Raw genomic sequence first — 22,129 nt, 5'->3', positions numbered from 1 at the left:
CAGCCACACCTCCTTTTCCAAGAGTTGACCCGCCCAGTTCCACCACCAACCCAGCACAATCCCAGGGAAGGGCCCTGAAAGAATCAGATCAAAGATAGCCTTAGGCACGATCTTTATTTACTTGGATACTGTACAAATATTACAATTTCCTTTTGTTGCAAAAAGTATAAAAATAATCTTTATATAGGAATCCATCCGTTACTGCAAATCTTTCTAAATCTCTGCAAATGGCTCTAAATGAGGGTAAATGAATAAACAAGAGGGGGGCTATGGGGCAGAGGGAGGCTGGGCCAATCCTTAGGGACTCAGCAGCCCAGATTCTTAGCTAGAAATCTCCATTCCTTCCTGTTAGCACCCCCATGTCAACAGGTCCTCAGGGCCAAGGGCCCAGCAGAAGAGGGGGCACATGAGAAGTCCAGGAGGAGGTGTGTGATCAGGCATGGGGAAACGTTAAGGAGGCCAGGGGTGGTGCTGGCATGTGCCCATCCCCACCCCAGACTTCCTCCTGGAAGGGGGAAGGCCTGGCAGGTACAGGGCAATGGGAATGGACAAGTGGCCCTGTGAGGGTGATGGAGGGTCCTTGGTTCTGTGCCACTGGGTGGCAGCTGAACCTGAACTCTGGGAGGGCTCGAGGAGGATACCAGGTAGGGTAAGGCCCCCCAAAAGGAGAGGCAAACACTTTGGCTCCATGGTGGAGGGGGCTATGCTCCTTTCCCCGGCTCTCCCAGCACAGAACAGGTGGACTTGCAGGAGCAGGACTTGGGGCCAGAACTGTGCAGTGAGGGAAGGCTGGGGAAGCCAGAAGTCTGTGGCTCTTAAGCTGTGGGGGAGTGGGGATAGGTCCCCAGGCAGCCCCCAGGTCAGACAGTCTGTGTCCCAGCCACAAAGGGCATGCTCCTGTCAGTCAGAGGTTGAGAACAGGCACATCAAAGAGGTCACAGACACCTTCACTCTCGTCCAGGTTGTAGATGTAATCATGGTCTCCAGGGGGCGGAGAAAGGCGGAGGAGGGGTGCAAACACTGCAGAGAACAACAAGCTGAGGCCCCACCCACGGCCACCCAAACTCTACCCACATACACTTCACCCCCCACCTTGCTGGGCCACCTACCTTCTGAGGACATCAGCTCCTCCAAGAGCTCTGAACTCATGCATTCTGGGAACAGAGGGAGAGCTCAGTTACATCCTGGCTCCCCCCTCTCCACCCACCAAAGTTCATGAAGGGGACCACCGAGCCACCCACCAGGAACTCTGACCCTTTGCCCAGATAACAGGCACAACCATAAGGTCCTCAGAAGGGAAAGAAAACAGCTCTAAGACCCAATGAGCTGTGCCCATTACCCCAGCCCCAGGGAGGAACACAGCCCTACCTCGAGTGGGATCAAAGATTTCTGACAGCTCTTTGGGGAGCTCCAAAACTGAAAGACAAGAAAACCATGATCAAGGGCACAGAGGTCCATCGCAGTTCCACTCTAGCCCTTGCTTCTCCAGATCCTATGCCACCCACCCAGGGGGTGCCATACAGCTGAGATGTAGGCCCCACACCAGGCCAAGCTGGCACTGTCAGCAGAGGTGGTGGCAGTGATCCTGAGTGTTAGGATACATGAGGCCATCCATGGGGAACATCTGGGAGAGAATTCATGTAGCTGATATGGGGTGGGGAGCAGGAGGAGACAGCTTGAGTGACACCAGGGTGTCAGCTCTGAATTACTCTGTGCCAAAGGCCCACTGTTATTGGTACGGTGCTTCTAACTCAGCAGTTCAGCAGAAGGACAACACACTCCCCTTTCATCTCTAGGTTCAGAGCGCATACCCTGTCTGATGGAGGATGCCTTGCGTGATGAAAGGATGTCCTGTCCATCCCTGCCCTAGCTAAGCACCTACTTGTGCCAGGCTGAGACCACACCCCAGGCCAAGTCACTTGGCAGAGAAGGAGGCACTCTTAAATAGGGAATAGTGCTACAGGGTGACGACGCTGCTACAAAGGTCTAACCAGGACACACGTGGGCAACAGGGAAGAAGTGTTGGAGCCTGGTCAGCAGGGATTTCATATGCCAGGTTTAGGGGCTCTGGTTTTATCCAGTGTACCTTAGGGAGCTGTTAAAAGAATTTTTGTAAATAGAGAAAAGCCAGTCAGGGTATTTCAGAATCAGTCAGGGTAAAGACGACAATGTTGAAGAACTTAGGACAGAGGTGGTGGCAGTGATCCTGAGTGTTAGGATACATGAGGCCATCCATGGGGAACATCTGGGAGAGAATTCAGGTAGCTGATATGGGGTGGGGAGCAGGAGAAGGAGAGAGCTTGAGTGACACCAGGGTGTCAGCTCTGGGTGACTAGGGCCAATGGTCGGGTACGCACAGACGTGGAAAAACAAGTTTCAGTTGAGGAGATAAAGAAATGAAGTGCCCATTGGATGTGCAGAAGGCACATGGACACAAGAGGTAAGGTTCAGGCAAAAGACCTAGGAAAGACGAAGGGTGGGATTCACCTACCCAGAACTGGGGCCCTCCACAAGTGTGCCATGGGCCAGAGATCTGGGAAGCCAGATGTAAAAAAATGCCAAGGAGAGGTCAGAAGGAGAAATCAATTAACAGAGAAGAGCCAAAAGCTGACATTATGGATGCGAAAGAGGGAACAGAGCATCAACACAAAGCAAGAGAGGACCAGAGCAAATCACTGAGAAACCCGCTGAAGCTGGCTGGGCAGGGCTGGGTGATCGATCAAGAGCAACACTAGTATGGAATGGGGTGGAGGAGCTAGAGCTGGGGTCCTGACAGCTGCAACCTGAAGCTTGACCAGGGGACCAGAATATGGAATAGAATGGAGATGACTTTTTCAAGGAGTCTAAACACAGAGTAGGGAAGGAGAGAGAGGGGGACACAGGGGAAGAAGTGTCATTTAATGAAAGACTTAGCAGTGCTTGAGGGCCGAGAGAATGAGTCCTGGAAAAAGCAAACACTCAAGTCACAGGATGACGAGGAGACAGCAGACAGATGACACTGTCTCTCCTAAGACACTGCCCCACTTTGGGTCCTGAGGGCCATACCACAGCCCATTCCCTAGGAGAGCGCTCATGCCTTCCTGAGACCTGAGTCCAAGGGGTGGCAGGCAAGGCTTGAGGGAGGACCAGGAAAGGGGGCAAAGGGGCACCAGCACCAAGCCAGAGGCCAGGCTCCTCGCCTTGGCTGGCAGAGCTCTAGCTGATGGCAGGGGGCTTGCCAGTTCTGACAGAGGAGATAGGAGAGTTCGGTTCCAGGCCTGATTCTATTGAACTAGGTCTTTCTGAGGCTGGGTTCTCCCTGCCCCCAAGGGTACAAGTACTCACCACCTGTGGGGTCTGCCTTGATGGGCTCAAAGGAGGTAGAAGGGTTGGGTCCAGATGAACTGCTGTTGCTGCTGCTGCTGCTGCTGCTATCCAACAGGGCAGAGGACTGCAGTGGCCGGGTGTCCAGAGCTGCCAGGCCCAGCGGGAGGGAGCTGAGTTCACCACTGTCCTTGCTCTCGGTTCCATGGCCTCCACTCGCTGCAACCACATCCCCCAAACCTGGTCACTCAGGGACAGGAAGCAGGATATTGAAGCTGGCCATGCTAGAATCCACAGCCAGGATGACTACAGCCCTGGTTCCTCGGCCCAAGGAGACTTAGGCATGCTCACCACTCTCAGAAAGGTAATGTGAAAATTAGTCACTGAAGGAGATGGGGCATGAAGCCCATGGGAGGGAGACTCGTGGATATGACTGCTGCAACCACACTTCAAGAGGGGTGCCAGGGCAAGTGAGACACAGGCAGACCTGGTAGAAAACTGCCACCACTAATGCCCCTTCACACAGTCAGAATGTCCCTGTTAAAAAGGGCTCATTGGCTGCACCAGCAGAGAGAGGCCAGTGGGGTGAGGGTGGGTGGGTAAGATAACCCCTACATGGTCTCTCCAACTCTGAGTATTTCATCTCGTCACACAGAAATGTTGCTTCTTGGGCCCCTGAAGTCCCTCATTACCACATACCCCTTGTGCCTCACCTGGGATCTCAGCTGCTGGACCAGCCACCCCCTGGGCCTCGGTGCTACTGGGGACAGGGTTGGGGGTGGTCGCCTGGGGACTACTCGGGCGTGAGGCATCCTGGGGCTGGGCCAGGGCAGGCTTGGGCAGAAGCGGAGGGGTAGAGACAGCAGGCGGGCTCTGGAGCAGGTCTTCGGGTGGTGGCACAGGCACCGCCACGGGCGGTGAGCTCCATGCCTCCTTGTTCACCAGAAGCACCTCAATGGGGCCGCTTACGCTCTTCAGGTGAATCTGGTACTTCTTCTGCCCGTTGAGGCCCTGGAGGTAGGGGTGGAGGACAGGTGGAATTGGAAGCAGGTTTGGCTCCTGCCTGACCCTGGGCCAGGGCCAGTGTCCTCTCCCACCCTGGGCTGCCCATTCTCCTAGATAACTTCAAACCCTAGGCCTCCCCTTACCTGCCCCACCCGGGACTTATCGGGCTCCACAGCCAGCACCCGCCCTGAATCCACCCCACCCGGCTGGGCTGAGCACCCACCTCTGGGATGGGCACCTCCAGGCTGGTGCCCGATGGGGCCCGGATGGCAAGGAGGGTATCTCCTAGGATGACAAAGAGGATGGATCAAGGCCCATGGGCTCAATTTGAACTGGGAATGGGGTGCCTATCCCTCAGAGCAAGGAAGGAGGTCATAGTCCCAGAGGGGCCAGACAGTAGGCTTCACACACTCCCTATCGAGGCTGGGGGAGAGAACTAAAGCTTTTCTCCTCTTAAGAACCCAGAGGTCAGTAACCAGAAAATCTGAGTTCAGACACGTGGAGCAAAAGATTAGTGGCCATGGGCACCTCACTCGATTGATGGGGCTGCTCCCTAGGCAAAGATATTCTGGCTAAGGCCAACAGCTCTTCCCCAGAACCAGCCTGGGAAATGCCAAGATGGACAAGGAAGAGTTCCTGTACCTACGGTGCAACTAAACTACAGGTTGGAAGTGGGCACCACTGCCCCCTGCACACAAGCATACACGAACAGGCACACACACTTTCTCTCCGCGTATGCTTCTGTCACACCTGAGAAGCCAAACCTAGGGGGCAATGCAGGTGGGGGCTGACCCAGGGACCCAGTCCAGGCTTCCTGTACCCTCTCAGCATGGTTAGCCTCCACAGGGTCCCAGAGACCCTCAAATCCAGGACTTACCCTGTCTGGTTCTTCTTTGAGTAGGCCCCAGGAACCCTCTTAAGAGATGGAAATCTCTCAAGCACCAAGTCCACTGCTCAGGGCTGTGGCTCAGCCCAGTCCCACCCCCATCTCCCCCTACCCAGGCTCTGCTCACCAGCAAAGCATCTGCAGATGTCCTCATGAGTCACGTAGGCCAAGGTGTGGGGGTTAAGGAGAACGGCTGATGCCCTGCCTATGGTGACAGATGACTGACCATAGCGAAGACCCAGCTTTGCAGCAAAGGTCTGACATACATGCTCACAAAGAAAAGCCCTGAGGCCTGGGGTCTACATGGGGGAGGGATCACAGGCCAAGACTGTGGGGGGAAAGGCTCTGAGGAGGGAACCCGAGGCTGAAACCTGGCCAGGAGCTGGAGGACCATCCTCCCAAGCAGGACAGGGACTAGGGGGCCACAGAGCAAACCCAGCTGGACTAGAGGGCCCATCGCCCACTCCCCGGGAGCCAGGACCGCCGACAGGAGGATATCAGCTGTTCTGCACGTCCTCTGTGACGTTCCGGATGCTCTGCTGCACCCACACCTTGTGCTGGTCTAGTTCTTGCTCCCGCTGCTGCAGCTCCTCGATCTCTGCCTTGAGCTCAATTAGCTTGTCCGCAATCTCCCGGGTGTTGCAGCCAGGCCCCACACCCCTAAGTCCAGGAAGGAGAGCTGAGAGGGGCTGCCTGGCACTCTGGGTCCCACGGCCCGTCCTCTCTGCCACCCTCCACCCTCCCCCCCGACACTTCTGGGCAGTAGATCCCATTGCCCTCCCCGGTGCCCCCACTCACTTCCACTGGATGCTATTCTTGGATTTTTTCTCGATCAGCCCGATACCTTCCAGCACGTTAGTAATGTCATATATCCGCCGCTTCTGGCGCACAGCTAGGGTGTCAGCTGCCTGGCAGGGAAAAGAGAATGGAGAATGCTCAGTCCCACTCTTGGGGGGGACTCGGTCTGGAGCAATCTGAAAAGGGGGGTGGCCTGAATTCTAGCCCTCCTCCCCAGGCACTACAGCAGCTCAGGACTGTGGGGTGGGAAGAGGCCTGACGAAGCCTGAGCTGATGTTCCGATTCTCTTCTCCCCACACCTGCTGGGGAGGGCCACGAGGACTAGCACCCGCAGCCCCAAGCCTGGCACAAAGCTGACATCCGATGAATAGCCTCAGCCGAATGAATGAAACAGCTCCCAGCCTCCCGCTTGTGAGAAGCACATGTATGGCGGCCTGCTCTGAGGGCTCAGCTGGGCCGCCCCGGGGGTTCCCTCTACCGGCTCAGGCCTGATCCACCATACCCCCTGTCGCCCCTTAGCCCGGGCCGCACCAGCTTGAGGTCAAGCACGCCGTCCTTGGCTTCCTGCAGAAGCGACACGAACTTGGTAGTGAGAAGTCCCAAGCTTTTCTCGTGCCGGCTTGGGGTGCCTGGGGGCGGCGGCGCCTGTGGCCCAGCCTCCGCCATCGCGCCCGCCCGCCGCCTCCCCTCAGCCAGGCCAGGCCAGGCCGGCGCCGCCGCCACTTCCGCTTCCGTTCCTGGCCTCCCGGCCGCCGGCGCCAGCCTCGCTACTTCCGCTTCCGCTTCGTTCCCTTCCAGGGAGTCCATCACAATTCCTCTCAGCGGACATGGCCGAAAAACCTCAGGGACCATCGACAAATGTCCAACCGCCGAAGAGGACGAAAATAACCCCAGGATCCCGGAAGACAGGTGTGGTCGAGGAAGCATGTGGCGGAAGTCGTTGGGTGGCCCCAGGAATAGTAAGGAGGAATCACTGGAACCTTCCTGGCTGGCAAACCTGCCCCAACTCCACTAACTGTGCCCCAACCCTCATCTCAGGAGAGGAGACCCTGCTGCCTGATGAACCCAATGTGTTTTCCCAAACCTGCTCCTAAAGACTGCCCCACTGTCTTGGGATCACCTACCCTATTCCTGTCCTTCACTTCCTGCCAAACAGCAAGCACTAACTACATCTAGCTTATCCACCTGTCTGCATCCCCACTCTCTTCCCCTGATCCCAGCCTCACCTTTCTCTGTCTCCACACTACAGTGCTCAGAGGCCATGGGATTAAAACCACTTTTCAACCAATGTAAACATATTTACCTATGTGTCAATATTTGTAAAGCCCTTAGAGCAGTTTCTGGCATGTAGAAGGATTATGTGTTTGCTAGCATCATTTTGTTATTTTTAACATTGTCATTTATTGTGGTTTATTTTAGGTCAAGTTCTTTGGAAAGCAGTCTTTGAGAAAGAGATGTGCTGGCAGGAAGTTTACTGAGAAGCCACACTTGTAAGGAAGTAAGACAGGCCAAACAGGGCAGAGAGGAGAATTAAACTGTGAGAAGGTTAAAATGGAGGCCTCTGTCCTTCTAGGAGCACTGAAAGTGGGGTACCCCTTCCAAGGCCTATCTGGCCTTTATATCCTAACACTGACCAAGAAACTCAGATCTGAGACCTCATTAGCCTACATTTAAGGCAGCTAGGGGAATGAGTGTCTTTGTCTTGAAGGGTGGATTTGGATGGTAGCCAGTGTCCACTGCATTATTACTACCTACTAGTCAGTTCCATTGGAGGAGGGCATGGCAACCCACTCCAGTATTCTTGTCTAGAGAATCCCACGGACAGAGGAGCCTGGCAGGCTACAGTCCATAGAGTCGCACAGAGACACAACTGAAGCAACTAAGCAGGAGCAGCAGCCCCTTCCATGGCTCCTTTTATCTCCAAGACAAACAAGCTTTCAGAGCCCTTCCATCCCTCTCTGCCATCTCCTGCCACACACTCTCTTCACAATAGCCTATGGTCTCTTGCTCCTCTGCAGAGGCACACCTGCCTCTAAGGGCCTGTCAACACAGTTTTCACACTGTGATGTCTGCATCCATATCAGCACACCTTCCTCTCCACCCACGTTGGGGCCATCTAGTTCCCGTCTGTGCCCTGAGCATAGGAGGTCCTGCCTAGGCTGCTCCAGACTCATTGATCACAGGGAGGACACCCCCCCTTCCCCCAAGGAAGTGGCGCCCAGCCCTCCCCACTGTGTCCCATGGTGCAGATGCTCTTTCCTGTTGGGAATAAAGTACTAGAGACTCAGCTTCCTTCCTTTCTGCATGTGGCCTTGGAGAGGGCGGGGCCTGGAGGGAGGAGGGGGCTCCTGAGCAGGGAGGTGGGTCAGAGGCTTCCTTGGGGTGAGGAATTCTGCTGTGGCAGGCGAGGTGTGGGCCTCGTGAGCCAGTGGAGGGAGTATCCAACTCTGCTGAGACAGCCGGGGGAGAGGGCCATCCTCAAGGCCAAGGCTCTTTGTGGAGGAGGGAGCACTGGACGCCTGGTCAAGCCTGGTGAGCTCCATATCACACTGTCCTCTGCAGCTCAGAGCAGGAGTGGTGCCCAGCAGAGGCCCCTGTCTACCCTGCCTCACTTACATCTGGGGGGCAAAACCGGGAAACCTCGTCGACAAAGGCATCTCAGGTGCCTCCCCATCTCTCCCACCTCCCTCATTTCCTGAGGAAGCCGGAACCTTCTCCTTCTCAGAGGGGCCTAGATGAACACAGCAGCTCAGAGGAGCGCCCACTCTGCCTGCTCTAACCTGGACCTTTGCCCTCATTCCTACCTCCGCTCCAGCTCCTCCAGCCATGGACTCGGCAGCCAGAGACAAAACGCAGCCCTCACTCCCCACTGGTATGCGTCCTTCTGGGTGGGCTGAGAGAGGGATGGTGGCAAGAAAGATGGGGATGGTGGGTTGGGGTCTGCCTGGAGCTCTGTAGGGCGGGGAGAGGAGTGGACCGCCCTGGGGGACAGGCTGAGGGGTAGGAAGAGGAGCAGACTCGGCAGCCACTTCCTGCAGGCCTAGCCCAATTGACGCGGCTGCCCAGGTTCTTCCTGCCCAGGGCCGGAGTGGCCGGAGCAGGAGCGGGCGGAGCAGCTGGCCCGGGGTGCAGCACTCAAGTGGGCCTCAGGCATCTTCTACCGGCCAGAGCAGCTGGCCAGGCTGGGCCAGTACCGGAGCCGTGAGGTGCAGCGGACCTGTTCTCTGGAAGCACGCATCAAGGTGGGCATCGGGCAGGAGGTACGAGTGCTGGGGGCGAGCTGCAGGGCTGGCAAGGCCTCACTGCCTGCCTCCCTCCCACAGTCAGTGGTGCAGTCATACCTGGAGGGTGTGAAGACTGGGGTGTGGCAGCTGGCCCAGGCCCTTGAGGCCGTGCGGGGAACCCGCGAGGCCCTGGGCCAGGCCCGTGGGCTGCTCCAGGATATGGCTGAGGCTGCGCAGACCCTAGAACCCCTGCGGGAACAGGTTGTACAACACAAACAACTGCAGGCCTTGTCTCAGCTGCTGCCCCGGCTTCGAGCTGGTGAGTGTGCCTGGCCCTCGGCTTCAGCCCTCTGCCAGCCAGTTGACAAGCATCGTCGCTGATCAAGGGGCTGGGATGCCAGTGGGAAATTGCATGGAGGGACACATCGGGGACCTCCCAGGGAGTAATATAGGCTTTGATGACATATGAAGTAGGGTGCCTGTTAGTTCATTCTGGGGTTCCCAGGTGTGTGAGGGCTTCCCTGGTAGCTTAGCTGGTAAAGAATTCACTTGGAATGCAGGAGTCCACGGTTTTAGTCCTGGGTGGGGAAGATCCCCTGGAAAAGGGATAGGCTACCCACTCCAGTACCCTTGGGCTTCCCAGGTGACTCAGTAGTAAAGAATCCACCTGCAACGAGGGAGACCTGAGTTCAGTTCCTGGGTTGGGAAGATCCCCTGGAGGAGGGCATGGCAACCCACTTCAGTATTCTTGCCTGGAGCATCCCATTGGACAGAGGAGCCTGGTGGGCTACAGTCCATGGGGTCGAAAAGAGTTGGACATGACTGAGCGACTAAACACAGCACAAGAATGGGATGTCTGAGTCAGGACTGACACCTGTGGCTCTGCCCCACTTGGCTGTGATATACTGAACTAGTTCCCTAACAGGGTGGACGAATAGCCACTGGCACGACCCCCTCCCCCAAGTTCCTCCCTTCCTCCTGTTTCATCAGCTCAAGGGTTTACACCCTAACCACCATGTAGGCCCTTCCCTGGGTCTTTTCCGACTGCCCAGTGCTCTACTGTACTGACTATTAAATCTTTTACACAACACCCCAGCCCCAGGGCATCAAAATCCACTGCTGTACCCACTGCACAGGTGGAAAGGTTTAGACTCAAGGCTGTCTCTTCTCTCTGATTAGTGCCAGCTGCAGTGGCCCACACACAGACCCTGATTGATGCCCAGCGGTTCTTGGAGGCCTATGTGAGCCTTCGGGAACTGGAGCAGCTGCAAGAAGAGACGTGTGCACATCTTGGGGGCCTGGAGTTGCCAGTCTTCGAGGGACTGGGCCCTCTGGCTGAGGCTCTGGGCCAGGCTGTGGAGGCGGCTGCAGGGGCTGCAGGGCAGCTGGCCCGGGAGGACCCAGCCTTGCTGGTGGCTGCCGTGCGTGTGGCCGAGGTGGATGCTGGGCGCACCACCTCCCTGGAGCAAGCTCCACGGGACTGGCGACAGCGCTGTCTGCATGCACTACAGCAGGGCTTGGAGCGGGTCCATTTCGGGACATCTCTGCAGCCTGGGCCTGGGGCTCTAGCAGAGTGGCTGGAGGCTCTGCGGGTGGCTCTTCCAGCCGAGTTGGCCATGGCTGAGGCTCTGGTAGCACCCTGCTGCCCACCACACTACAAAGTTGTCCAGTTGTGGGCCCACACCCTGCATGGTGGCCTGCGGCGCTGCCTGCAGCAACTCCTGGAAGGGCCTGAGCTGGAAGCTGCCGACACCTTCACCCTACTGCACTGGGCGCTGCATGTCTACCAGGGGTCAGTCTCTGGGGCAGTAGGGCGTGGGGGCATCAAAGCTTGGGGGCTCTGTGTAACGCTGGGCCACCCACCTCCAGGCCAGAGATGATGGGGAGCCTGGAGCTGGGGCCTGAGGCTGACGTGTCTGATCTGGAGCCCCTCCTGACCCTGGAAAACATCGAGCAGTTGGAGGCAACATTTGTGGCCAAAGTCCAGGTGAGTAGTTGGAGCCCAGGTTCAGAGTAGTTCTGCCGCCACCTGTGGGCCTGTATCTGTGGAGTCGTGCATCTACCTGTCTCTAGCAGTGTCAGTGCCCTGCTACATCCTGCTGCACCTTGCCCCCTTTCCCCAGGCAAATGTGGCCCAGTGGCTGCAGAAGGCACTGGATGGGGAGGTAGTCGAGTGGGGCCGAGAGCAGGAACCTGACACAGACCTGTCTGGCTTCTACCACTCACCATTGCCAGCCATCGTGCTGCAGGTGGGTGAAAAGTGGCGAGGCCTGGGGGCAGCCCTCACAGGGAAAGGGAAGGAGGGCAGGACCAGGACTCTGCTAATGGCTGTCCACCCCTACTTGTAGATCCTGGAAGAGAACATTCGTGTGACCAGAATGGTCAGCGTGTCACTGCAGCGGCGGGTGCATGGCATGGCACTGTCAGAACTGAGTGCCTTCCTGAGGAGGTCTGACCCACTCCCAACTCCTGGCCGTGCTCCCGGGCAACCCTAAGGGGGTCTGAGTGATCAGACACACCCATGGGAAAGGACTCCTTCAAAACAGGGCCTTGGTATCTGGGAGGTGGGGCCAGAGTACTAAGGACTGGGGTTGCACAGAGTGACAGCAGGTACCGGAGCCACCTCTGCTCTTTGCAGCTTCAGCGATGCTCTGATCCGATTCTCCCGAGACCATCTCAAGGGGGACGCAGTGGTCCCACATTACGTGCCCTACCTACTGGCTACCCTCAACCACCAGTTAGCACTCAGGTACCAGGATATGCCCACAGAACCCCACCTTCACTAACCCCTGACTGAACATCTATTCAGTACGGATCTAGCCTACACTGGGCCTTTAGAAATTTTAGACTCACGTAACCCTGGGGTTCCAATCCTAGTTCTCCTAATTACTAGCTGTGTGACCTTGGGCCAGTTATCTAATCTCTCCGAATTTTGCTTCTGTTGTTAATAGTATATGGGCAATAATGGACCTTCTGAGACTCGTGAGATTGCAAATATAAAGTACCTACCACAGTACCTGGCACAGAGGGTCAATTATTCATTCATTCAACAAATATTTATCAAGGCCCTATTCTGTGCCAGGTAACGTCTAGCGTTACCGCTGTGAATATAACAAAAATATTCCCTTCCTCTTGGGTCTTATGTTCTCTGGGGTATGGGCAAGAGAGGACCAAACAAGTTAATGATGATTTTGACTCCCTCCTGACTGGGATTAACTCTCTCCTCTTACCGAAACAAACTGAAAGACGTAACTTGCTCAAAATCATACCGCGAATTAGAGGCAGGTCCAGGTGGCATGTGTGCCTTCTAGCTCGCTGAGCCCACCACTTCAGCCTCAGCTCAGGGTCTACACTTTTCAGAAGTGCAGGGAGCCGCCCTTCTTGCCCCCCTCGGGCGACACACTTGTGCCACTAGGTGGCGCCCGAGTGGCGAGACAACAGAGGGCCTGTCGGGCCTTGGCCTTGGTCCTGAAGCAGTCCTTTTGGTCGGTCCAGCTCCTCCGTATCCGTCCTGCAGCCCGAATGGGTGGTTCCTGGGGTCTTGGCCCCGGTGGAGGCAGAGCTGGACAAGTTGCAGAAGAGGATCTGTCGCCTGGTGTTGGAGGCGCTGCTGGTGGAGCTACAGGTGAGGCTTCAGGGGGAGATGGGGTTGGGAGGAGGAGATACAGCGTATACATGCGGGCCTCTGCCGCGGAATGCTGGGTCTGAATCGTCCCTCCAGCCGTGTCTCTGAACTCCGCTCCCAGCCCCTATTCGCGGCTCTGCCCTCGCGCCGCTGGCTCTCAAGCCCAGAGCTGCTGGATGACGTGTGCGAGCGGACGGCGCGATTCTGCCAGAACTTTCGGCACGTGCGGAATCCCGCGGTCCAGGTGCATCTGCGGGGAAAGGCTGGGGCGGGGGGAGGTCAAAGCGCCCATGGGAAAAACATCCTGGACCCATTTGATCGCGATCCCCACAGCTGTTGCTGGCCGAGGCGGAGCGTACGGTGGTGCTGCAGTACTTACATGCGCTGATGCAAGGCCGCCTAGTCTGCCGCGGTGCTGACGAGAGGACCCAGGCGGCCGAGCGCCTGCAGCACGATGCGGCCCAGCTTCAGGAGCTTTTCCTCGGTTTGGTGAGAATTCGCTGGGTGAGCGGATGGGCGGGAGTCTTAGTGATTCGATAGGGATGGAGGACTGGAGAAAGACCAACCCCTGTGTGCTCAGGGCCTGGAGGAGAGCGTTCAGTGTGCGCCAGTGCTGCTTGCATTGAGGGAACTGCTGAACCTCCGCGACCCCACGCTACTTGGCCTCGAGGTGGCAGGCTTGCGGCAACAGTTTCCCGACGTGAGGTGCGAAGACGGGTCGGGAAGGGAGGAGACCCAGGACGGTCTGGGCGGGGCTAACGCACCCGTAACTCCACAGCGAGGATCACGTCTCCGCCCTCCTGGACCTGCGCGGGGACGTGTCCCGAGAGCAGCGCCTGGCCGCACTCAGCTCTCTGCGGGCAGGCCCGCAGCCCTCGCCCCCAGCTGGTCGCCGAGCACTTTTCAGCCTCGTGCCAACACCTGCACCCTCGCTGGCCTCCTGCTTCCCCTCAGGGTCCTGTGCCTGATCCCTGACTGCCCGCAGAATAAAGTCACGTCCCCGTACGCCTGAATTGTACGTGTTGGCGAAGGGTGGATGAAATAAAAGTGCCCACGAAGGGCAGGGGGTCCAAGTTCAGTGACACACCTAAGGTATCCTGGTTCCAGTTCTGATATATGGCTGCGCCCCACCTATCCCGATACCAGACCTGTATGTGGGTTGCTTTCCCAAGTACCCGGGCTTACACAGTGTGCGGACTACATCTTTACATATGCGCACACCCGCAGAGAGCTAGCGTCTCCTACGCCAGGAGTCAGTCAACTGAGGCAGAGGGGGCGGGCTTAAGACAACACCCCACCCAGGGGCGTGACCCGATGGCGGACACCGCCCCCCCTGCTCTGCCTGGCCCCACCCCAAGCCGTGTCCTCCGGCTCTTGCGGCAGCAGATTGACGCGAATCCGCGCTCCTTCGTCTGAGCGTGCGCGCGCCCGAGTCCGTGCGTCACCAGCGTCGGCTCCCGCGGGCTGGGCAGCCGGCGGCCTGTGTTGCGGAGCGGGAACAGCGGCGGCGAGAAGAGGATTGAACAGGTGGGGGCGCGGCACGCGGATGTAATCCCCCCACCCCTACGAGGCCGAAAAGGCGTTCGACCGGACCCCTCCTCATCTGCCTGGGAACCCCGCTCCATTGTCCACTGGCCCCGCCCTCCATTGGGCACGCCCTTTGCCCCAGCCCCCGCCACTTATTGGCTGTAGGTCACGCCCCTCCTCGATCTCCTAGTACCCATTGGCTCCTCTTCAACGTTATCTTCTCTCGGAGTTTCTTATTGGAGCAGACCACACCCTCTTGTATCTCACCAGACTCCGCCTTCAGTCTGGGCTCCTCCCACAACCATCTTTCATTCATTCTGCATCTAGTGCTGGGTACTTTGGTCATGGGGGTGAATGAGACCCGTCCCTGCCCTCAGGGAGTTCAGGGGATGATGTGGGGGAACACGGACCTGGGCTTCAACAATGACAGCCTAGGGTGGTAAAGAAGCCGCTTGGGCACTGGGAACCTCTAAGACGCTGGGAAGGCTTCCCGGAGGAGGTGAGGCCTAAACCGAGTCCTGAAGAATGGTTAGGAGTTTGTTATAGGGAGACATTGGGAGGGCATTCTTGGCAAAAGGACCTGAGACATGAAAGAAACAGGCATATCCTGGTAATTCCAAAGAGGTAGGTCAAATGAAAGAAGGGGAGATAAAGAGGATTGGTACAAGTAAGAGGCTTGGAGAGCAGTGAGGAATCCAGAAAAGTGTATGGTTAGTTGAGGGGAAGGAAGCCTGAGTCCCAAAATCATCCAGCAGCTTGTCATTAGGCAGAATGCTGGGAGAAGGGGGAGGGGATCAGAACTAGCTGGGGAAGCCAAGTGCAGGGAAGGAATGATTCCAGTTCTGAGAAGGACAAGGGCTCTCAGTTTCATTCCTTTACTGAACAACTGTTCTGGGGACACAGCTGTGAACACTCAGAAGGAGAAAACATGATAATCACATATACTGTACTTCAGATGGTGATGACTGCATTGGAGGACAATATTGTGGGGAAGGCAAGGTTCTGGTGGAGAGGGTTTAGAGGAGGTTTACTGTCTTATAGAGGGTGTGTTGGGAAGGCTTTTCTAACAAGATATTTGTACAGACACCTGAGGAAAGTGAGAGTGATCCCTGCGGTTATATGAGGGGAAAGCATTCCAGACAGGGACATTTTCAGTTTGAGATGTCTGTTATACATTCAAGTAAACATGTTGAATTGAGAACTGATAACACAGTTTGAGGGGCTTCCCTGTGGTTCAGATGGTAAAGAATCTGCCTGCAATGCAAGAGACCTGGGTCGGGAAGATCCCTGGTGAAGGGAATGGCAACCCACTTTGTATCCAGTATTCTTGCCTGGAGAATTCCATGGACATAGGAGCCTGGTGGGCTGCAGTTCATAGGGTTGCAGAGTCGGATATGGCTGCGCAACTTACACACACAGAACACTAGTCTGAAGTTTATGGAAGAAGTTTGGGCTGACATAGTTAAAACCATGAGAGTGGATGAGATCACCCAGGGAGACAGCATAAATGGAGAAGAAAAGTTTCCAAGTCCTGGACATTAGATTTTTTTTTTTTCAGGGGAGGGGCGGGTAAGGAAGGATTTATTACTTGTAGCAAGTTAGGAGAACAGCAGGGATCTTTCCCAAAGCAGAGTCTCCACATTATGGTGTTAAGAGGTCAGAAAGATAGAGATGACCAGCAAGGAAGACAAGAACAAGCAGCCACTGAGGTGGGAGAACTATGTCCCAGTGTATTTGGGAACCAAGTGGAAGATGTGGCCAAGCTGAGATGAAGTCATTAACTTTGTCAAGTTCTACTGATCAACATGAAAATCACTGGTGACCTTGGTCAGGTCAGTTTTGATAGAGAGCAGGGGCCAGAAGCCCCTACTTGAAGTGAAATTTAAGACAGAACAGGAAAGAAGGAGCTAGATAGAGACTGAGTGTAGATGACTTGGAGTGTTGTGTTACCCTGAGAAGCAGCTGGAGGGAGATGCAGTGAAGCTAGAAGACTATGGAGTCAAGTGAGGGTTTTGTTTTTTTAAGATGGAGAAATAACAGCATGTGTTTATACTGACGGGAAGAATCCGGCAGAATGGAAGAGACTGATGATGTAGGAGATGTAGGAAAAAGGAGAGATACTGGAATTATGTCCCTGAGCAGACAGGAGAGTTCGGAGGATGGAGCCTTTGGTCAGTCTTTGGGGAGAGACTGGGTTGGACTGAGCCCTGGTACAGAGTTGGTGTAACTGTCCTGACACTGTCCTTGGATGACCACTAGGAAGATGGCTCCGATAGGAGACACCCAGGGATTGGCTTGGATTGGCTGAACTTTCCCTCTGCTTACAAAAAGCTGTTTCTAATTTAGATTTGAACAGATGGCCCAGAGGAGAGAGAGAGCATTCCAGGTGGAGGGACTAGCATAAGCAAGGGGCAGGCAGGCCCAATGGGCTGGAGGAGGTGGATGGAGCCGGGTGGGAGGGCGGAGTGAGACTGAGAAAATGCCAGAGGTAGAAGGCAGGCAGGAGGTAGTGAGACCCCCTCACCTGTCATCCTGGCAGCTGAGGCTACATTGTACCAAATTCCCAGTCTGGGTGGGCACAGGGATTAGAATCATGAGTTGGGGGTTTAGGCCTTACCCTCAGAAGCTCGTGGGCTAAGGGGATTTGAGGAACCACCATCTAAGTGGGTGTATGAGACTTCCTCCTGCTTTCCCCCAGTCCAGGGAATGGACTAACTAGGGTGGAGGTGAGGGGACACGGGGTCTGCTGGCCCTCAGGCCACACCCACTCATTACTGGCCTCCATATCCTTCCTGTGTCTCCAGGAGTCAACAGTGTGGGGAGCTGGAGTGACCCGGCTGGATGTGCCCTCCAGGACAGAATGGTGCTGGACTCAGGTGCTCAGGTGTATGAGCAGGCACCCCCCAGCCCACCAGCCAGCCCCTCCTCCTCGGCCCATAGGCCGGGGCCCTCAGACCGAGATGGGACAGCGCTGTTCCCCTGGCCTCAGTCCCTGGCCCTGCCCCTGGCTCTGTCCGTCCCCTCAGCCCTGCAGCCCCAGGCGGAGAGGCAGCCCTTCTCAGAGCTGCACTTGGGCCGCCGTGGACACATGCGGCGCAGCGAGAGCACCTACACCGTGAACAGTACTGGCCGGCGGGGGGGCAGCACCCAGGGTCGGGCCCCGCCTGGACGGGGACGGGACCCAGGTGGGGGCACCCTGCGGCCCGCGGCCTCCCTGCCTCACATCGCTAAAGCGCGGAAGGAGGTGGGCCGCGGCGTCAGCAAGAGCCCCTGCATGTTGGTGGCTCTGCGGCCAACCAACATGGACCGCGAGCGGGACAAGTTCTTCCAGTCCCATTACACCTACAACCCACAGTTCGAGTACCAGGAACCCATGCCCACGGCTGTGCTGGAGAAATACTGTGAGGCCTCTGGACAGTTCATTCATCAGGTCAGTGCAGACTGCCCGCCTCACCCCAGCCCGGACCACCTGAGCGGTCCGGCCTGACCTGCTGCTGCGGCCCTCTGTGCAGGCAGTTGGCATCATCGAGGCCGTCCTGGAGAAGTTTGGGACCTATGAACACTTTGAGGCTGCTACGGGGGGCCAGCTGCTGACCAAGTGCCAGATCTGGTCCATTGTGCGCAGATACATGCAGAAGGAGGGCTGCGTCGGGGAGGTGAGCTCATGATGCCAGCGATGCCCCTTTTCCACCCGCTCCCAATCAGACTACCAAGCGGGCAGTGCCAGGCCCAGCTCAATTCTGGTGGAGCTAGTGACCTCAGGCCAGCCCTGTTCCCTCCCCTGCCCCAGTCAGGTGGGAGCTGGCTCCAAGCGGAGGTGGGGCAGGGTGGGTGTCGTGGCCAAGTGTCCGGCCTGGCTCCCCTGCGGCATCAGCAGGTCCACCTGCCCACTGGCCCCCGGGGTTGGTGGCCATGACATGCGTCTCTGCCACCCGCAGGTAGTGGTGCAGCTGAGTGAGGACCTGCTGTCCCAGGCAGTGATGATGGTGGAGAACAGCCGTCCAACGTTGGCCATCAACCTGACTGGAGCCCGCCAGTATTGGTTGGAGGGCATGCTGCGGCACGAGATAGGTCAGGGTGTGGTAGGCGGGTGGGCTGGGATGAGAAGGGGCTGGGATGTGGGGTGGGGGGCGGGCAGTGAGGGGCCCCAGTAACTCCACCCCCTCTCATTCTTCCCCTTCCCTTCACGAGCAGCCACCTTCTCCCTCTGGCTCACAGAGGTAGCCCAGAACATGCCAGCCCATTCTTTGGACTCACCCTCATTTCCTGTTCCTTCTGGGTATCTTTTTCTCCCTCAGCTTCCTCTCTGATTTCCCTTGTCCATGGGGCAAGATTGCTGAGGCCTGGACAGGCCAGAGGGAGAACCTTAAGGGCCCCACTAGTCTAGCCAACAATACAGACCTTCCACGGTGGGTGCAAGTTCAGATTCTGGGAAGGGAACTGGCTGAAGACACAGCTGGATTTAGGAGGGGACTGGCCAGGCTGGAAAGGCAGGCATAGGACACTAATTACTATTCTTCCATGTCTGTCACTCCTCGTCAAGAATTGCTCTGGGCAAAAGGTAGTTTTTGCTGGAGATGCCAGCATGAGATGGGCATGCAAGGATGTGGGGCTGGGGTGGTGTGTGAGTTCCCCACCTCTCTAGGGGGCTGGCGAGGGGGAGCAGTGTGAGTTTGGGAGAGTTGTATGTGTGTAGTCCTGGATGGGTGGGGGAAGATTTATGTGTGTGAGCCTCTGGATCCTTGGGTGTGAGTTCACCTGAAGAGGGTCTTGATGATGCCTTAGGTTGGGTGAGTATGGGTGTGGGGTGGAGAGGCTTGTGTGAGAGCCTGATTCTAGGGGCATAAAGCTATGTGAGTCGCCGGCTAGAGGTCCAGCCGGGCAGAGCAGGGCCCGGACAGGGCCAGGCAGGAAGACCCCCTGGATGCCCAGCCCAGCCTCTTCTTTGCCCTCTCCGCAGGTACCCACTACCTTCGGGGCGTGAACAACGCGCGGCAGCCGTGGCACAGCGCCGAGGGCCGGCAGCAGTACGGGCTGCGGCCAGCGAACCCCACGGAGGAGGGCCTGGCCAGCCTGCACAGCGTGCTGTTCCGCAAGCAGCCGTTCCTGTGGCGCGCGGCGCTGCTCTACTATACGATACATCGTGCCGCGCGCATGTCCTTTCGCCAGCTCTTCCAGGACCTGGCGCGCTACGTGCAGGACGCCGACGTGCGCTGGGAGTACTGCGTGCGCGCCAAGCGCGGCCAGACTGACACCTCGCTGCCGGGTGGGCACCAGTCCTGTGGGGCTGGCGGGGGAGTGCCTCGATCTGGGGCGGGAGGGTGAGGGTGGGGCTTTGGACCTAGGGCTCACGGCCCTCCTGTGCCCACAGGCTGCTTCAGCAAGGACCAGGTATACCTGGATGGCATCGTGCGCATTCTGCGGCATCGCCAGACCATCGACTTCCCGCTGCTGACCTCGCTGGGCAAGGTGAGGGGCCACGGGGCCTTCAGAGGCCCCAGCCAGCTCTCCCCCTTACTGCTCTATTCCCTGAGCCTCTGGTTGGAGCTCGACTGAGGACTGGGTGCCAGGCCTCTCATGGGGGGAGTGTGGGTGGAATGAGCACAGGAGATGACGTGACAGTCTGGCAGCCAGTATAGGTGCTTTTTCCAGCCCACAGGTGTGTGTGTAGACACTGCAAAGGAAGTGAGCATTCCAGGCCAGGAGAGCTGTCAGGAAGGCCTGCGGAAGCAGGCTGGAGAAATAGCCAGGGATCAAGCCCTTGGCACTGGGTATTTGTGCCAGGCTGAGGAAGTTGAACTTCATCCAAAGCAGTGAGGAATCCAAGGAGCTTCAAGCAAAGGGTGGCACAGATGTTGGCTTTAGAAGGCTCTATGTGTCATATGGGAGGAGAGGCCTAGGGAAGGGAGTGCAAGGGGAAGAGGAGGAGGCCTTTCTCATCTCTTCTGCAGCATTGATGGTGGTCTGGCACAACCCCACAGTGGCCATGCAGTTGGAGAAGAAGGGGCAAGCTGGAGAGATCTTCAGAGAGTGGCCACTCTGAGTGGGAGGGTGACATGTTCTAAGTCCCCACCCTAGAATCTGACCTGGGGCTGTGAGAAGGGTCGGGCTGCATAAGCTGGCACCCAGGAAGGCTGGATATGAGGCGTCTAAGGTGCCTGGTATCCAGGGAAAGATGTTCAGAAGGCAGTTGGATACCCAGATTTGGAGATGAAAGGGGGAAGCTGGACTGGAGACAGGAGTAGGGTTGTAGCATGTAGATGTTAGAAGAAGGTGTTGAGAGAAAGAGCAAACACCCAGGATGGAGCCACAGGGTACAGAACGTTGGGAGTGAATCAGAAGGGGAGTGGGAGGAGCTCTGGGAGCAAAGGGCTATGGGCCATTGTAAGAGAGCTGGGGCCAGCTGCCTGAAAACCAGGGGACCCTGCACTGAGGCCCAGCTTTCTCCCTGCAGGTCTCCTATGAGGATGTGGATCACCTCCGGCCCCACGGGGTGCTGGACAACACCCGGGTGCCCCACTTCATGCAGGACTTAGCACGCTACCGGCAGCAGCTGGAACACATCATGACCACCAACCGGCTGGATGAGGCAGAGCTGGGCCGCCTGCTGCCTGACTGATACTGGTTGAGGGCTCCAGATCAGCCCCCAGAACATGAAGCTGGCTGCTCTGTGCTTCCACAGCCTGGGTTTTTCTTGGGGCCTGGGGAGGGCAGAAGCATTTCAGGAGGGAAGGACAGCAACAGCAGAGTTTGTACTAGCCTCCCTGGACCCCAAGGGCCAACAGCAGCATGTCAGGCAAACTAAGTCTGCCCTCCTGTCTCCAGCTGTCTGTTGAGCCAAGGAAGAGCCTGACGGAGGGAGGGAAGCTGAGCATGAATGGGCATGGGGGGGTGGTTTGGGAGTAGAAACTTGTTCTTGCATGAGATGGCTTTGGGTGTCTGCGTACTCCAGTCTTTTCGTCCCCCACCTGGCCCCTTGGTGCTCCTTCAGCTTTCATGCTGTCTACCTCTCACTGGGTCCTGGTGGGGATCTCCCTTCTCCTGGGGTGACTGCCTGAGCCTGCTGTCCTGGCTTTCACACAGACTCAAGGAGCAGGGATCCTGGTAGTAGAGACCCAGCTGGGCTGGGGTGTGCTTTCCAGCATTTTGCCTCTCCCATTGTCATTGTATGTATTCCCTATTTATGTGCTGTATGTCCTGGGCTTCTGAAAGTTCGGTGGAGGGAACAGGGCTCCTCTGGAAGGCACTGACTGTTCCTAGCTCCACCCATACACCCCACCCCCCAGCCTCCCTCACACATACACAGGCCTTGTGAGTCAAGCCGAGAGCTCACCTGGCCTTGCCCTCAACCCCTGCACTGGCCTCTGCTGTCCCTGTCTTTGCCCACACCCTCGCAGCTGGTCTCTGGCAGGGGTTGGCATAGGCTGGCAGCATCCACAATCAAGCCTGAGGGGCAGGCCCCCGGTGATTCCAAGTTCTGAGCCCCTCCTCAACCAGGAGAGGTGCCAAGATGATTGTTGCTTCTAGTTTCTCACACAGCTGAGTCTGAGGTTGACCTGGCCCCGCTCCCACCCTTGGCCTTACTTTTCCCATTTGAAAACTTGGAAACGCAGCTGGAAAGTCCTTATTCCTTTAGTCATTAAATATGTATAGAGCGCCTTCTGTGTACCAGTTAACTGGTCAGAATCCTCACTGAGCTCCCAGTCCTGAGAGAAGCCAATTAAAACAATTACAATGAAGTGTGTCGGCTGCATCTACTCA

At 57.0% G+C, this 22,129-nt stretch overlaps 3 protein-coding genes across 10 annotated transcripts; 2 read left to right on the top strand and 1 right to left on the bottom strand.

The window, feature by feature from the left end:
- Nucleotides 1-95: 95 nt before the first annotated feature.
- E2F4 (E2F transcription factor 4) lies at nucleotides 96-6,721 on the bottom strand. 2 transcript variants are annotated; one of them, XM_043898775.1, is made up of 10 exons: nucleotides 6,524-6,721; nucleotides 5,993-6,102; nucleotides 5,693-5,854; nucleotides 5,322-5,365; nucleotides 4,532-4,593; nucleotides 4,017-4,314; nucleotides 3,325-3,543; nucleotides 1,369-1,416; nucleotides 1,110-1,154; nucleotides 96-1,020 (listed from the first exon to the last, which is right to left on the bottom strand). In XM_043898775.1, the coding sequence occupies exons 1-10, from the start codon at nucleotides 6,656-6,658 to the stop codon at nucleotides 905-907; spliced, it is 1,239 nt and encodes a 412-aa protein (XP_043754710.1). In that variant the 5' UTR covers nucleotides 6,659-6,721; the 3' UTR covers nucleotides 96-904. The 2 variants fall into 2 exon arrangements, with proteins under 2 accessions (XP_043754710.1, XP_043754711.1); XM_043898776.1 differs by having other exon boundaries at nucleotides 3,325-3,522; nucleotides 6,524-6,720.
- A 1,600-nt stretch (nucleotides 6,722-8,321) lies between these two features.
- Nucleotides 8,322-13,846, top strand: EXOC3L1 (exocyst complex component 3 like 1). 6 transcript variants are annotated; one of them, XM_043898763.1, is made up of 14 exons: nucleotides 8,322-8,524; nucleotides 8,808-8,864; nucleotides 9,074-9,234; nucleotides 9,316-9,535; nucleotides 10,396-11,008; nucleotides 11,086-11,203; nucleotides 11,340-11,465; nucleotides 11,565-11,665; nucleotides 11,855-11,965; nucleotides 12,712-12,841; nucleotides 12,963-13,085; nucleotides 13,175-13,330; nucleotides 13,422-13,546; nucleotides 13,620-13,846. In XM_043898763.1, exons 2-14 carry the CDS (start codon nucleotides 8,819-8,821, stop codon nucleotides 13,807-13,809), a joined length of 2,220 nt encoding a protein of 739 aa, XP_043754698.1. In that variant the 5' UTR covers nucleotides 8,322-8,524; nucleotides 8,808-8,818; the 3' UTR covers nucleotides 13,810-13,846. The 6 variants fall into 6 exon arrangements, with proteins under 6 accessions (XP_043754698.1, XP_043754697.1, XP_043754701.1 ...); XM_043898762.1 differs by having other exon boundaries at nucleotides 9,059-9,234; XM_043898766.1 differs by having other exon boundaries at nucleotides 8,384-8,524; nucleotides 8,718-8,864.
- Nucleotides 13,847-14,211: 365 nt separating this feature from the next.
- Nucleotides 14,212-22,109, top strand: KIAA0895L (KIAA0895 like). Of its 2 annotated transcripts, none has more exons than XM_043898777.1 (7): nucleotides 14,212-14,368; nucleotides 17,173-17,798; nucleotides 17,881-18,024; nucleotides 18,307-18,439; nucleotides 19,329-19,634; nucleotides 19,740-19,837; nucleotides 20,823-22,109. In XM_043898777.1, the coding sequence occupies exons 2-7, from the start codon at nucleotides 17,229-17,231 to the stop codon at nucleotides 20,985-20,987; spliced, it is 1,416 nt and encodes a 471-aa protein (XP_043754712.1). In that variant the 5' UTR covers nucleotides 14,212-14,368; nucleotides 17,173-17,228; the 3' UTR covers nucleotides 20,988-22,109. The 2 variants fall into 2 exon arrangements, with proteins under 2 accessions (XP_043754712.1, XP_043754713.1); XM_043898778.1 differs by having other exon boundaries at nucleotides 14,235-14,368; nucleotides 17,724-17,798.
- Nucleotides 22,110-22,129: the final 20 nt, after the last annotated feature.

Source organism: Cervus elaphus, chromosome 4, assembly GCF_910594005.1.
Source record: "Cervus elaphus chromosome 4, mCerEla1.1, whole genome shotgun sequence".
NCBI classification, from domain to species: domain Eukaryota; kingdom Metazoa; phylum Chordata; class Mammalia; order Artiodactyla; family Cervidae; genus Cervus; species Cervus elaphus.
The sequence above is the reverse complement of the archived record's forward strand: the minus strand, read 5'-3'. Positions and strand labels throughout refer to the sequence as shown.

Bases quoted from the DNA above. Each gene is read 5' to 3' on its own strand.
- E2F4 (XM_043898775.1), bottom strand. From the start codon at position 6,658: ATGGCGGAGGCTGGGCCACAGGCGCCGCCGCCCCCAGGCACCCCAAGC. The intron at 4,594-5,321 runs GTGAGCAGAGCC...TTGTCATCCTAG, and splicing joins CATCTGCAGATGCTTTGCTG to GAGATACCCTCCTTGCCATC. The intron at 1,417-3,324 runs GTGAGTACTTGT...CTTGTCTTTCAG, and splicing joins CAAGGCAGACCCCACAGGTG to TTTTGGAGCTCCCCAAAGAG.
- EXOC3L1 (XM_043898762.1), top strand. From the start codon at position 8,819: ATGGACTCGGCAGCCAGAGACAAAACGCAGCCCTCACTCCCCACTG. The intron at 11,466-11,564 runs GTGGGTGAAAAG...CCCTACTTGTAG, and splicing joins TGCCAGCCATCGTGCTGCAG to ATCCTGGAAGAGAACATTCG. The intron at 11,666-11,854 runs GTCTGACCCACT...TGCTCTTTGCAG, and splicing joins CTGAGTGCCTTCCTGAGGAG to CTTCAGCGATGCTCTGATCC.
- KIAA0895L (XM_043898777.1), top strand. From the start codon at position 17,229: ATGGTGCTGGACTCAGGTGCTCAGGTGTATGAGCAGGCACCCCCCAGC. The intron at 17,799-17,880 runs GTCAGTGCAGAC...CCCTCTGTGCAG, and splicing joins CTGGACAGTTCATTCATCAG to GCAGTTGGCATCATCGAGGC. The intron at 19,838-20,822 runs GTGAGGGGCCAC...TTCTCCCTGCAG, and splicing joins TGCTGACCTCGCTGGGCAAG to GTCTCCTATGAGGATGTGGA.